General features: G+C 35.3%; 1 protein-coding gene across 1 annotated transcript; it reads right to left on the bottom strand.

Moving 5' to 3' along the window:
• Window positions 1-4,719: 4,719 nt before the first annotated feature.
• LOC133716317 (uncharacterized) lies at window positions 4,720-12,788 on the bottom strand. The gene is made up of 9 exons (XM_062143025.1): window positions 12,461-12,788; window positions 11,991-12,299; window positions 10,624-11,100; window positions 10,368-10,517; window positions 8,360-8,494; window positions 7,011-7,438; window positions 5,719-6,312; window positions 5,266-5,482; window positions 4,720-5,183 (listed from the first exon to the last, which is right to left on the bottom strand). The coding sequence occupies exons 1-9, from the start codon at window positions 12,780-12,782 to the stop codon at window positions 4,720-4,722; spliced, it is 3,096 nt and encodes a 1,031-aa protein (XP_061999009.1). The 5' UTR covers window positions 12,783-12,788.
• Window positions 12,789-14,945: the final 2,157 nt, after the last annotated feature.

Genomic DNA, 14,945 nt, shown 5'->3' with positions numbered 1-14,945 from the left:
ACAAAACCCCCCTAACAGGTTACCACTGTAACCGTCGGACCTCGGACCACTTAGCCCTCAGAACAAAACCTTTTAAGGAAATCCCACACGACTCACAATGTCACATCATATTTTCAATTCACTCTTTCAACAATATAATCATCAAACATATACATATCACAACGCCACACCCTCCATATATATATTCCACGTAAATATATATAGGACTAATTTCAGTTTACCCCCCCCTGAGGTTAGAGGTCGTCATCATGTTAGTCCCTCGAGTTTCAATTTAATCAGTAACACCCTTGTACTCTCCAAATTCATCAGCCTTGTCCAATTTTTGGACCTCCGTCCAAATTGGCTGTTAAATCTGTTATGTGGGCCCCACGTAGGGGGTAAAATGGTAATTTTGAGCTCCAAATTATAAAAAATATATACTTTTTTTTTTTTTTTTTTTTTTTTTTCTGTTTCCTCGCTTATTATTATTATTTTTTAAAAATTTTGTCTTCAACCTATACACCACAAGTTATAATAGGTTTATAAAAACAAAAAAAAAATACTCTAGGTGTTTCTTTTTATTTTTTTATTTTTTATTTTTATAAATTTTGTCTTCAACCTATACACCACAAGTTATAATAGGTTTATAAAAAAAAAAAAAAAAAATACTCTAGGTGGTTAAAAAGTCGCTCGCTGGTCTACGATATTTGTGATATATCTCCGATAAAGCAAAAAAATTTAGGATATATTTGTAAAATATATCTATAAAATATAATAGGTTTATAAAGTGAAGAATAATAGGATATATTCCCAATAAAGTGAAGAAATATTTGTAAAATGTGATTAAAAAAATAAATACAGATATTTCTTCACTTTATTGGGGATATATCCTAAAATTCTTTGCTCGCTGGTCTACGATATTTGTGGAACATCTCCCATAAAGCGAAGAATTTTAGGATATATCCCCAATAAAGTGAAGAAATATCTATATTTATTTTTTTAATCATGTTTTATACATATTTCTTCACTTTATTGGGGATATATCCTAAAATTCTTCACTTTATAAACCTATTATATTTTACAGATATATCCTAAAATTCTTCGCTTTATTGGAGATATATCACAAATATCGTAGATCAGCGAGCGGCTTTTTAACCACCTAGAGTATTTTTTTTGTTTTTATAAACCTATTATAACTTGTGGTGTATAGGTTGAAGACAAAATTATAAAAAAAAAATAATAATAATAAGCGAAGAAAAAGAAAAAGAAAATAAAAAAAATGGAAAAAAAAAATTTAAATGAAAAAAAAACAGAAAAAAAATGCAAAAAAAAAAAAAAAAAAATTTCTTTTTTTTTTAAGTTTTTTTTTTTGTCTTGAAATGACCATTTTAGCCCTCAAAAGTCAGACTTAATGGTCCAAATTGGACGGAATAGTATAAATTGGACACGGCTGATGAATTTGGAGAGTACAAGGGTGTTACTGATTAAATTGAAACTCGAGGGACTAACATGATGACGACCCCTAACCTCAGGGGGGTAAACTGAAATTAGTCCATATATATATACGTAGTCATTCACGCAGGAATGACCACAAATACCAACTATAGTTTTACAATTTAACTACTCGAAAATCATTTTATATCAAAACATTGTTTTAACTTACCCATGAACCGTTGTCGATCAAATTCATATATTTTAAAACAAATAATTTATTTTGATAAATGATTTTGCATGCTAACAATAAAATATACTAAAATAAAACATAACTAATTTATCAACCGAAACACCGTGAGATTTACTCACCTCCAAATCCTGCTGCGTCTTCTCTAACAGCCAAGATACGATTCACAATCGTGCGCCAACTCAAACCATCAATCACCTAACCAAATCAAGGCCACACTCAATACAACACAAAGCACACAATTCACAAAACACACTTATACGACGATCCAACAGTCGGATCCTCATCCGAGACCATCCAACGTCTTCAGAACACTTCTACAATCAACAAATCAAAACTACAAGTCGATCGGACGGCCAAATCCTCACGGATCGAAAACCGAAACGAATCGAAAACCCTAAAACCCTAACATGCATCAACTTTCTCCAAATCCTCACCGTCGTTTATGCATCTACGACTGTATTGATGCGTAGATGCATAAACTGAAAACAGAACACAAAAATATAGTCTGACGCGCCGCCACAAGCGACGGGTCAGCAGGCGGTCAACGACAGTGGTCAACCACCTCCGATGCAAAAGTCGTCAACTACAAACATGTTCAAAATGAAGAGATGAGCCACCTTCATACCTGGAGCTAAGTGAGATTCGGTCTAGATCGTCCTAGATCAAGCTTGGAAGTTGGATCACTCTCGTGCGTCTGATTAGATCCTAGATCGAATCAGGGACGTCGAAAACTTCAAACCTTGGTCTTTCTCTCCACACTCAAAATCGTGATGCAAGGCTTATATGGGGATGATCAGCAGGAAGAGGACATTCCAAAACCGTGAAGAAATCGGCCGGGAAGTCGTCGGAGATCGGAAAACCGGTCGGATCCCGAAAGCATAACTTTGGGCGCTCCGATCTTCTACTTCCAGCCGTTATCGTCGACGGCGAGCACCAAAGGGCGGTCGGCGACGTTGGTCTGAGTCCGAGACCGGTGGTTGCGTCGCCGTTGGTGGCCGGAGGTGGAAGATTCAGTCGGGTCGGATTCCGGGTTTCGCCTCGGGTCGGGTTGCGCGGAGGAGAGAGAACAGAGAGAATTATGGGGAAGAAAATGGAAATTTCGGAAGTTTTGGGATTTATGAAAAAATCTCGGATTTTCTTATATTTATAGAAATTTTCCCAAATTTCAATCGCTCATAACTTTCTCATACGAACTCCAATTTCCGCGCTCCACATGTCCACGAACTCGTATCGACGCGCTCTACGACTTTCGTGAAGGAAGTTCTCACAGAATCTAAACATATAAAAAGTCAACCTTTGTGAACCCCCTAAAACGTGCACTTCGAATAATTATTCGTCCGAAAATAATTCCACTCCACCCTCGAACCACGAAATCGTACAAACGAACACTTTATTAATCCCAGGAAACATTTAGGAGTTAATAACAAATTTTCGAGGTCTTACAATAGCGCAGACCCCACTGCCCAGATAGTCACCAATTGGCTTGAATATGGCGACATTTATTGCTAGGAAAATGCATGTGTTTACCAAGATTCAAAAATATCAAAGAGCAATAAAAGCACACCAGAAAAGAGATAAATGACAACAGTTACGAGGATAAAGACATGACTTTCCAAATCTCCAAAAATTATAAATCAAGGATGGACTGTTTCAAACAATGTGCACATTAGCAAATCAAAGCACAAAAACAAAATTAATAGAAAGTACCAAAATCGCCAAACATTCTTTACATCACAAAAGAGAAACGGAAACGCCAAACATAAAACCCTAAACAAATCCAAATAGAGCATCTTTCACTGCTCAACACCAGATTAGACCCTTCAGGATCGCTTAGCTCACCTCAACAGTAGATGCCTGAACCTCCTCGACCCCTGGCTTCTTAACCGGATGGGCGACAGCAGTTGGTGGGGGCAGATTCGCCAACCTACGTAAGGCTTCATGACCAACATCCTCCTCACGAGCTTTGGCCTCATTCTTGGCGATTTGGTCAGCTCGCAAGTCCCCAGTCATCTTCTCCTTGTTAACCCAGCCCCTCGCAATGGCCATCTTGGTCTAATTGTTCACCAAAAGCCTGCTTCATCTTTGCGATGAAGCCAGGGGATTGCTCATATGCATCTGCCCACTGAGTTGCGCCTTCCCTCCTAGTACGGAGTATCGCATTACTTTTCAAATCACACTTTTTCCTCAACTCCGAGCAATCATCAACAAGGGTATGCTTATTCCTCTCTGACTCCTCCAACTGCGCCCTCGCCTTCTCCCTGTCCAACTCTCCATTAAGACACTTAACCTCGATACCTCTCTCGAGTGGAAGACGCTCAAAAGTCCTGAGCCGATTCACCTTAGCCTCCAACTCGATAGCCAAAGGGGCCAAAGCAACCAAGTCTGCATCTCACTCTTGAACCAGGGTCTCATACTCAGCAAGCTAATAGGTGAGTTGATCAAGTTCAATCCTTAACCCACTGTACTGCCACACAGGCTTTTCCAACCGCTCAACACCTCGCTACAGGGAGGAGATCTCCAAGTGCACAAGCTCCTAGACAGCCTAGGCATCATGCCTCAAACCCCGCTCTTGGGTCAAGACCATATCTAGCTCAAGCCTAGACTCCTGAGTGATAAACAGGTCTCGCTCGAGTTGGCGCCTCCTCTCAACACCTACATCAATGCTCACAGCAACCCCTCCCGCCACTCGGGCTCGGAGTCTAAAACATGTTGCATCTTATCAGCCCTCACCCTCTCCGCCTTCAAGGTGGCCTCCAGACACCCAATTTCAGAAGCTTGATGGCGAATCAAACCATCAGTAGAGGCATACACGAGGTGAGCAGCCTACAAACAAAAAGAAACCGAGGATGTCATAACAACAATAACAAAAAAACAGAGCCAATAAAACAATGTACATGAAACACTACTTACTCGCATCAAATTCTCCCGAGAGCCCTCAACATTGGCAACAGGGTCACCTCGGTTGATATGGTCCCCATCACGGAGAATACAACGCAGGTCGGCCACCATGGCTGGCATGTAACTTTTCCCAACACCAATACTCCCCAACACCTAGGTCAGACTACCAGTAACCTCAGCTCGGGAGTACCGAGATCCACCACTAGAGTGGGACTTGGATTTTCCCCCTTGGTTGCTGGTTTGTCGAGCCTTATTCTGAGCCCGAGATTCAGGGATAAACCCATGGCAAGATGCCCAAGACGAGTACCACCACCCTTTCTTTTCTTTTTTAAAGGCTCGGTACTCCTAGCACGGGCATCAGACACCAAGGAAGCCAGGGACTCGGCCACACGCCTCACACATTCAGAAGCGACAACTCGATCAACCCGCTCAACAGTACGCCTAGAACCAGTAACTACCACAGAACTAACATTGGGGGCATGTTGGCTTGCCACCTTGGTTTCACCAGAGCTGATGTCAACAAGAACATTATCCAGAGGTGCCTCCTTATGCACGACATCATCAACACTACGCTCCTGTAGGTCAGCCACTGGCACCTCCACTGCCGGAACACTCTCTTTCCCTAATAACAAGAGCCGGTTGACACTCCGAAGCAGTAACTAGGGGGACTCGTTCATCAAAACGTTCCACGACCCCCTCATCACCCCTAGCTCCAGCACCAGCGTCGAGACCAAGCAACTCGACAACACCATCAGGAACACCACCATATAGGGGCAGCTGTATGGACAAGTCCACAAGATGATCCCTGTCAATGGCCTTATGAGTCCTACGGTTAACATCAGCTCGGCAAGCCTCTTGTGGCTCGCTCTCTAAATGCAAGATTTGTTGCAACCATTTTTCCAAATCAAAGTCTAAACAAGCCTAGATATGGTTTTTTTTTTCCTCAAAAAATAAAGGCAACAATTATACACAAAAGTAAAAGGTAAGAAGTAGGTAAATAAAAATCTATCATCCTTTATAATTTGGTTTGCTACGGTTGCAGGAAATATTGATAAACTAGTATAAGGCATGAATACACAAAAGTTGATGAATAAATCCAGTCGTTCAATTATAGGATCTAAACAAATTAGTACAAAGCTTCATAGCCATTTTTCGACATTCTTATCAAATATTCCTCGTCCGTATGTAGAAAGAAGAATTTCAACAAGAAGAGGAATTTTTATAGCAGCGAATAAGGTAACTGGAACACAAGATAACAAAATAATTGGAGTGGTAGTCCATGGTTTTTCTTTAAGTATAAGGAGCAGGGCGGCAGAAAATGCTATCATCATGGTTGCAATGGAGAAAAAAAGGGTGAATAGCCCTATTATCATCTTTGTGGGTAGAAATTTGAGAAAATCATCTTCTGCATAACGTGAAGTGAGGATTCCCAAAAACATCAAGGACGAAGTTGTAGCTGAAAATAGTGAAATGGCATCTGAAATTATAAATACCATAAACAATCTTTCATTTATGAATATTGGAAAACCTGTATCTCCTTTATATCCTCCAGGAATCGTAAATGCTGTAGCAAACATGAGGGTAACAATAAGAGCCCCGACCACTGTAAAAGAAGTTGCAGTATCTTTCATCCATTTTTCTCCTTCCTTCAACAAATTTCTGTGATGTTTTGTAAATAGATCCCGTGGTGTCATATAATCGGTCCAATTTATGAACTCACGGGCCTTGGGAGCTACAACAGTCTCCACCTCCTGTATATTCATTAAGTAAAATTAAGAGAAAAAAAAAGTGATTAAAAGAAGTGAATGTTAATTTGTTCCTATAAACTATTTGAGAGGACATGATTACCCAAATCACAATTGCTAAAACACAAAGTTTTTTTTTTCCCCCTTAAGTTGGAATTCATTGAAAAGCTCATAATGGGAAATAAGGGGCAACATGAGAGCCCAACCCAAATCTTGGGAAGGTAGACTTTTATCTTATTAATCCCAACATAAGTAGCCAACAAGAAAGAAGATACAGAAATGGACGGAATGAAGGTTACTGACTAGTGTAAGTAATCTAGAAAAGAATACAAAAATAATAAAGCTGCACTTGTGAACTAAATTCTTCATTTGCACCTTATTTATAGTGTAAGCTTCTAGGAGATTTATGGTTTGTAATCTATCGTCGATTATTTGAGAATTAAAAGTATCACTTTAGAGTTTTGAGTTTAGGATTTAACTATCAACCTTTAGTTAGATTAAAATTATGTTTATGAAACCAAAATCTAAAGATTAAATGAGAATGGACATTAAAAAAAAAAATTAATCTTATAGAGTGTCATAATGCATTTGTATAATATTGAGGGGAGACTGTTATTTGGCTATAAAACTTATGGTACTAAATGAATTCATTCATGCTTGATATCACTCGTCATAGCTAAATTTAAAAAGTGAAGAATTCTAACCTTGAACCATTGTAATTCTCTTTGCATTTGTAAAGCTGCACTTGGAATCCGATTGAGCTGTGCAAATGGAGACAACAATGCTGCCATATGTAACATGTTATTATTATACGCGTCTGTAAGACTTGAAATCGCATTTCTCATGTCATGCCCATAAATAAGGTTGTAAACTTTTTCTTGTCGACATTCAATGGCATAGTGAAATATGCTGCGTCCCATTTCGTTAGTGCTTCGAGCAAGTTCTCGATTCGCATTACATATGGATTTAACAAACTCAGGAATTCCTCTCTCGACAGCTCGTAAGACTGATGATTGTACAACTCCATCTTTCATTTGTTCGCTGTTCAAACTCTTTATCCTATCACACATGTATTCAAGAAATTCACTAGATCGGGTATGAACTAGTTTCATTCTATATATGTGGTTGATTCCTAGTTGACATTGAAACCATTATTAAATACTTTATACAAAACTGTATAAATATTAGTATTGAAAAAACAAAAATTGTTGTTATTAACACATCCATAATGTCAGTCCACACCCCAGATTAATACTTCATTATTTTTCTGCACTAACATATAAACAACAAAAGGAGTATAGGTTGACATTATAGTATTGTTAGTAACAGCTTCCTGAAAATAAATATCATACCTAAAAGCTCACTGATATTCCAAATGAACTTTCGGGGCAAACCTACAACTGCAATGAGAATCCAAAAGCTAGTATGTTAGATAGATGGCAAGTGTAAGGTTCTCTCCAGACCGAAAAAGAAAAAAAAAAAAAAAGGTATTGTTCCCTTTTTATGACCAAACAAAAAAAATACACATAATTATAACCTTCTAATTTTGTCCCATTGTGTTCTTCTTATCTGGTAATATACAATTATGATTGAGACTATTTATTTTTAGACTAGTTATCCTTAGAAATCATCTCCATCAAAAATCAATCAATCAAATTAAATCTAATGGTCAATACATGTCTTAGTAATGTACATTTTAATTCTCATTCTCCATATCTTTTTATCCTTTTTAGATCAAGGTCAACTACATACTAAATGAGTTAATTGTATAAATTTTAGTGAGTGAATTGCTGTGAGCTAATGCAAGGTCGTAATAAATTAAGTACATTTTGATGCTCATTGGAAAGTGTATGTCAATAGTTTTTAAGATAGTTAAATAACAACATTTGATAGAATCTTAGTAGATCTGATGTTCTAATAACAATATAGAGAAAAAACAAATGAAACAGAAAATGAATTGTCTCATAATACTACACTATATAATCTATATATAATAAGAATGACAACAAATGTTGAAGTGAAATGGTTAGAGAGAATGTTACATAGATTATACCTGAGCATATGAAATTCTTGTGAAATGTAGATGACGATGATGATGTTGAAGTGGCGGTGGTGTTATTATTGTTGGTGTTGGTATCATCTTCAATTGTTATATTGACAAAAGGAGAAGCAGGTTGTATATGAATACCTATAAGGAAAGAATGCAGGCTAAATTATTACTTAAAAGTAGTCTTTTACATATCTTTTTGAATTGAGTCTTTTACATATCTTATTAAGCTTGAAATTTTTGTTACCGTTGTAAAACTTTTTACATAATTTAGGGAAGAGAAATTTTATTCGCACACCCTAATATACTAAGTACACATCCGTATTTTATTACATTCAATATGAGATTTAATGGATAGATAAAATGACCAAAAGAGACATTTATATAAAAAGTAGAGAATATATATTGTTGAGATTGGATAATCTCACGCACTGACATTTTCTTCTTTTCTAAGCTTGCGGTATAGAACCCTAGAAATGGTTGACAAAACTAATCAACAAACATTCATCATTTGAGAGGGAATTGACATAGTTTCTTAAATTGGAGTTTTGGAAACCTCAATTGAGGTATTGGTACTTCATTTTTTACTGAACTTTAAACTACAAATTTAGATTTTCAATTTTAGTTGTTCAATACAAAGATAAACTCTTGAAAGCAGTAAGTTAATATCGATAACCTATTCTAATTTGGATTGTTCAGTGTTCACGTCTGTAAACTGCTCACAACACAAGTTTTTTTTTTTTTTCCTTGACCTAGTTATGAAGCATGAACTACCGCAAATTGACATTATTAACGTCAATGCCCGTGTCTTTAATCTACTCAGATGAAATTAATTGATATAGGTCTGGAAAATTTTTCACACTATAGAATAATTCTTATAAACTAAAAAAAGATTGATATGTTTTGTGAAATTGATGGCAGTTTGGGAAGTTTGGGGTGATGTATTTAGTAAAATATTAAAGCAAAAAATATAATGGGTGGGTGTATTAAGTAGTGAATGTGTATTTAGTATTTAGATATGTGTGAATAAAATTTCCCTTTAGGGAATTCGATCATAATAAAAAACTCATCATTTATGTTTTTAATATGATTTGGTTATCTTCAACTATAGTTTAAGGGTCAAGCCTAATTAACTTTGATCAAAGGCACCTCCATTGAGGTTGCTCTTAATGAAATCCTCTTTTTTTGAGTCAAAAAATAAAGAAAAAGGTCAAGCCTAATGTGAGAAATTATGTGCATCTTTAGGAAAATTTATTCAAATTACATTTAGAAGTTTAGCCATAATATAATTAGTTGATTCCTTTTTACAAATTTAAAATATAAATTTATGTTTATTATTTTCCATTATATATATATATATATATATCTATACTATTATTAAGAGAAGAGGCTTTGTTAGCCAAAATCAAAAATTTTGACAGAAATAACCTTAAGAGATTAAAATACTTTGAGAATTAATTAAATCACAAGGGCTATTACGACAATTACAAATTATATTTTTATTAATAAAAATAAACAAAATAAATCCCACAACCCACTTTTCTCTCCCACTAACTTCTCTCTGCAATAACCGTTTTCTTCCATTATCTTTTCTTTTTTATTTTCTGAAAAAAAAAAAAAAATTTACTTGCATATGCAGAGCATGTGTGGAGAAAGGCTAGTACTATTATTAATAGAAGAGCCTTTGTTAGCCAAAACTCAAAATTTTGACAAATATAACCCTAAAAGATTAAAATACTTTGATAATAAATTAAATCACAAGGGTAAATACGACAATTATAAAATAAATTTTTCTTAAAAAAAAAAAAAGTTATCCCACAACCCACTTTTTTCTCTCACTATCTCTCTCTACAATAACTGTTTTATTCAATTCTTTTCTTTTTTATTTTCTCAAATAAAAAAAAAAAAACTACTACACATGCTGACATGCAGAGCATGTATGGAGAATGCTAGTATGTATATTACTGAAAGTAGTTAATCTGTTAACGGAAAAAGATAAGAGATTGCTACTAACAGTTATAGATCCACTTTTTCCAGAATATTAGTGGCATGCCACTCGGGAATGCAGAAGGGACAGAAGCCAATGCAAATAATGGAGATTCCTCAAAGAGGTCTTTAGTAGTGATTAAGTTTGGGCACCGGTGAATTAGATCCCACGCAATATCTGTTCAGATTTCCGAATGATGAGAGAAAAAAAATTAAAAAAATAAATTTGAAACATACTTTAGCAATAATCCGTATGCATATTATTCTTATATGAATATTCTTACCATATTGTTGTGCATAAAAACATTGAGAAACTAGTGTTGCGCCATTAATAGAGCCATTTAAATCTTCCGGTGGAGTAATAGAATAGAGATACCTAGCTATTTCCCAAAAGCTATTTCGATAAGCCAAGACAACAGGAAGTCTGTTGGAACGATCAAGAATGCGAACGATATTTTTGTTCTTTCTAACCATGCATTTAACCATTTCCATGTCTCCTCTATTTATAGCAACAACAAGAGCAGTCTTGCCATCATTCCCTTGTATCACCAAGTCTTCCTTTCTCATCTTTTTCACCAATAATTCCACTATTTTTGTCCGCCCGGCATCGGCTGCGGTGTGGAGAGCTGTTTTCCCTAAGTAAGTAATTCGGGCACTCACTGCATTCTTATTTTTTTCAAGAAACTCATTAGTGGCGTTGCAGTCCCCATCCTTCACAGCTCTAAACAGAGCTTCATATTGATGAAAGTTGTTGGCATTTCCTGCAAAGATTTTCGTATTCATATTAGTAAGTAACTAAATTCTAACTTATTCAAATTGAGCCAAGACAAAATGCTAAAATCAAAATTAAAATAGATAAAAACATAATCCACTTGCCCAAACCATTTGGTCTATTGGCATAAGTCTCCCCCTTTGTAAGTGTGAGGCGTGAGTTCGACTCACAATAGACTAGTTGTTGTATTAGGTCAAGAAAAAAAAATTGATTATCATTAAGGCATTCAAAATTGTGATTTAAGATTATAAGTATGAACGGTTCAAGTTTGATAGATTTGGTTCATCCATTGATTTAATCTAGTTTGATAACTTAACGATTACCGATTTGGCTGAAAATTTGTAGAAATGATCTATACATTAGGACCCAAAAACTGAATGGTTGAGATGCTAAAATGTGATTGAAAAGTTTGTCTAATGCCCTATCCCTAGAAAAGACAAAAAAAAAGAGACCCCTTAGTGGAAGGGCCCTATATATATATATATATATATATATATATATATATATATATATATATTTTTTTTTTTTTCAGATGAAACCTAACATATGTTACTATGTTAGCCATGACAATTGTTTAGTGGGGGAAGGATTAAACTTCCGAAATCTCGACAAGTTCTAATTATCATCATAAACATTTTTTATTACCTTATTATTCACAACCCATTTATCTCATATGTCCATGAAGTTTGGATGTATACCTTCTATATATAGTATAGGGCTCTATTTTAAATAATTAACTAGTCACACGTCACCGATAATATGTCTATGTATTAGTGATTTTGCTATATAGTGTAGTAGTGGTACGGTGGTACCTAAAATTTTAGTTCACTAGCATTAAGTCTTCCATAATTATTTAAAAAAATAATCAAATTGACATACCTGGAATTTTCTGTAAATCTGGTTTGAACGCGGCTATCAAAGTGTTCCACGCAGTTTTTGCCGTGATTTTGTCACGGATCAAAGGCAACGTATCAGGACCGCAAGAATTTTGAATTGCATGCAGAGCCTCTGCATTGTTTTCCGTCCAGGTCTTATATATAGCTTCACCCTGCTGAGGTTTAGGTGGTTCACCAGGGGCTTCAACCACATCCCAAAGATCTTTTGCCAGCAAATAGTCTCTGACCCGTACACTCCAATCCTCATAGTTATCTCTGCCCTGAAGAACGATTGCACTTCCGGTCACTGTCTCTGCCATTCTCGATCGAGCATATATATATATATATATATATTAGTGATTTTGCTATTATAGAAGCATATAGTAGTGGTGGTAGACTGGTAGTACCTAAAAATTTTAGTTCACTAGCATAAAGTTTTCCATAATTATTAAAAAAATAATTAAATTGACATACCTGGAGTTTTCTGTAAATCTGGCTTGAACTCGGCTACCAAAGTGTTCCACGCAGTTTTTGCCGTGATTTTGTCACGAATCAAAGGAAATGTATCAGGACCGCAAGAGATTTGAATTGCATGCAGAGCCTCTGCATTGTTTTTCCTCCAGGTCTTATACTTAGCTTCACCCTTCTCAGGTTTAGGTGGTTCACCACGGGCTTCAACCACATCCCAAAGGTCTTTTGCCATCAAATAGGTTCTGACCCGTACACTCCAATCCTCATAGTTTTCTCTGCCCAGGACTTGAAGAACTATTGCACTTGCGCTCACTGTCTCTGCCATGCTCGATCGATCTATCTCTGTCAATTTATCCAAGTCTCTTATTTGTTAACTAAGCAAATTAATTAAGAGAACGAAACAAAGTAATTAACAATATATAACTACTTACAGATTTAATTGGGATATAGCAAGCAAATTTGCTGCAGGTTGTATTAAATCTTGCCCTACACTGTGAACAGACATACATATATATAGTAGTTGCTGGTCTTCTGATTACATGAGGAGCTTGCGTAGTCAACCCTGAGATTGTTCAAACTTCTGGTATAAATGACAATAGCCAAATATGTAAAGAAAGACTCGACGAAATTAAAGAAGTTTAATTTTTGGGATTACTACTGTAGTTTGCCAGTAATATATGACAATCCTATGCATTTAATGCAAACTAGAAGCTTCTACTTGTAATTAGCTTTTCTTATATATATATATATATATATATATATATATATATATATATATATATATATATATATATATATATATATATATATAAGAAAAGAATGTTATAATTTGTTTTTTGTTTTCGTTGCCGAAGCTTTGAATATATAAAAAGAAAAATGCAGTAAGCTAAACAGGCAAAACTCATATATAGAGTAATAAAGGTTGTGTGACTTTCAACACAAAAGGAAACTTCGCTAAGACTTGCATGTTTGATAATTGTGAGGAAAAGAAAAGAGAGAGAGAAAAGAAGAGAAGAATGCTGGCTGCCTTGATCTTATGGGTCCGGGCATTGCTGTTAGACCCAATTGGGTCACTCAAGGTTTTAAATTTCTCCGAAACTGCCGAAATTTTCGTCGAAATTTCCGTAATTTTGAAGTACCGAAACGAAATTCATATGCTATATCATTTCCGTCAGAAGTTTCCCGAAATTTTCTGAAATTTTCGGTACATTTCCATGAAATTCTTAATTTCCGAAATATCTACACACACAATATATATTTAAAAATTCACACCGAAATTTTGTCCGAAATTTGTCTAAAATTTCTGTTATATTTTTATGTCACCTACAATGAATTTTTACTTCATACTTTTATAGAGAAAATATGAAATTTTGATTTTTTTTTTTGCAATCAAATTGAATACAACAAAAAACCTTTTTGTTTTTATCTGCTACAAAGTTGAATGCTCCAACCATAACATGATTTCCTTTTTGCTTCGTCTCAAATATTGTATGCTTCATACACTGTAACATCATATTAGGTAATTCTACAATATCTGATATATGGATTGCATGTGGAAAGGGAACAACACGTACACATACAATAACCATGTGATGAAGTACAAAAATCATTTCCAAAATTCATGTACTTAGGAGCAGTATTGTATGATACTAAATGAAAGCAGTTCAACCAGCTACATCGAACCACATCATAGTAGCTTTTATATTCCTTTTGTTGTACTTGTTCATTTTCATTCACGAGGTTTTGATTTTACGTGCCCCGCCCCACCCCCTTGTAATTTTCTAATTATTAAAAAAAGTAAATCATATTTACATTATCAATATACAACACATTATCAATACAAATAGATAAAAACACTAGTTTAGCAACCTACTACAGTACTAGTTAATTACTCGTCCATATAAAATATCATAATTCTATTATAAATATATAATTTTAGAGATGTTACATTGTAAATAGGTTTATTATAGGTTAGTTTAGTCTATGTAAAAGTTTCATTCAAAAATATCATTTTATAAATGCAATTAATTTGATTTCTTTATTTTTAACCGAAATCGAAACCGAAACCGAAATTTGAAACCTTGGGGTCACTAGACCCTATTTGGGCTGGGTTATGTTTGAGTTTCTCTTTTGATTTCTTAGCTCTAGGTTTTTTCTTGCTTTCAATAATCCCATACCTTTATTTGGTTGGGTCGATGTGGCTTTATGCTAGTATGCGCACCCTGTGTGCCATGTCTATTCTAGTCAAGTGGCGAGTTCCTTGCCTTGTCAAATGGTCGCAACTCCCTAGTGGTAAGATGAAACTTAGTGCTACCAAGGTGTTTTTCTGGTGGCAACATAGTGGGAAGGATGATAGTATTAGTAATTTATGGTTTTGCGTGAGCAGTATCTTCCCAATATGTCACCACAATTGTAAAGCGAATAGAGTAGCTATTAAAGCACTCTTTGTTAATTGGGATTTTGTAGAACACATATGTTTAGTTTAGGC

This window comes from Rosa rugosa, chromosome 6 (assembly GCF_958449725.1).
Source record: "Rosa rugosa chromosome 6, drRosRugo1.1, whole genome shotgun sequence".
Taxonomy (NCBI): domain Eukaryota; kingdom Viridiplantae; phylum Streptophyta; class Magnoliopsida; order Rosales; family Rosaceae; genus Rosa; species Rosa rugosa.
The sequence above is the reverse complement of the archived record's forward strand: the minus strand, read 5'-3'. Positions and strand labels throughout refer to the sequence as shown.

Excerpts from the sequence above, each read along its gene's own strand:
- LOC133716317 (XM_062143025.1), bottom strand. The coding sequence starts at position 12,782 with ATGGCAGAGACAGTGAGCGCAAGTGCAATAGTTCTTCAAGTCCTGGGC. Across the intron at positions 12,300-12,460 it reads AGATTTACAGAAAACTCCAG|AGACAGTGACCGGAAGTGCA; the intron begins GTATGTCAATTT and ends CGAGAATGGCAG. Across the intron at positions 5,483-5,718 it reads GAGGAATATTTGATAAGAAT|GCTTGTTTAGACTTTGATTT; the intron begins GTCGAAAAATGG and ends AACCATATCTAG.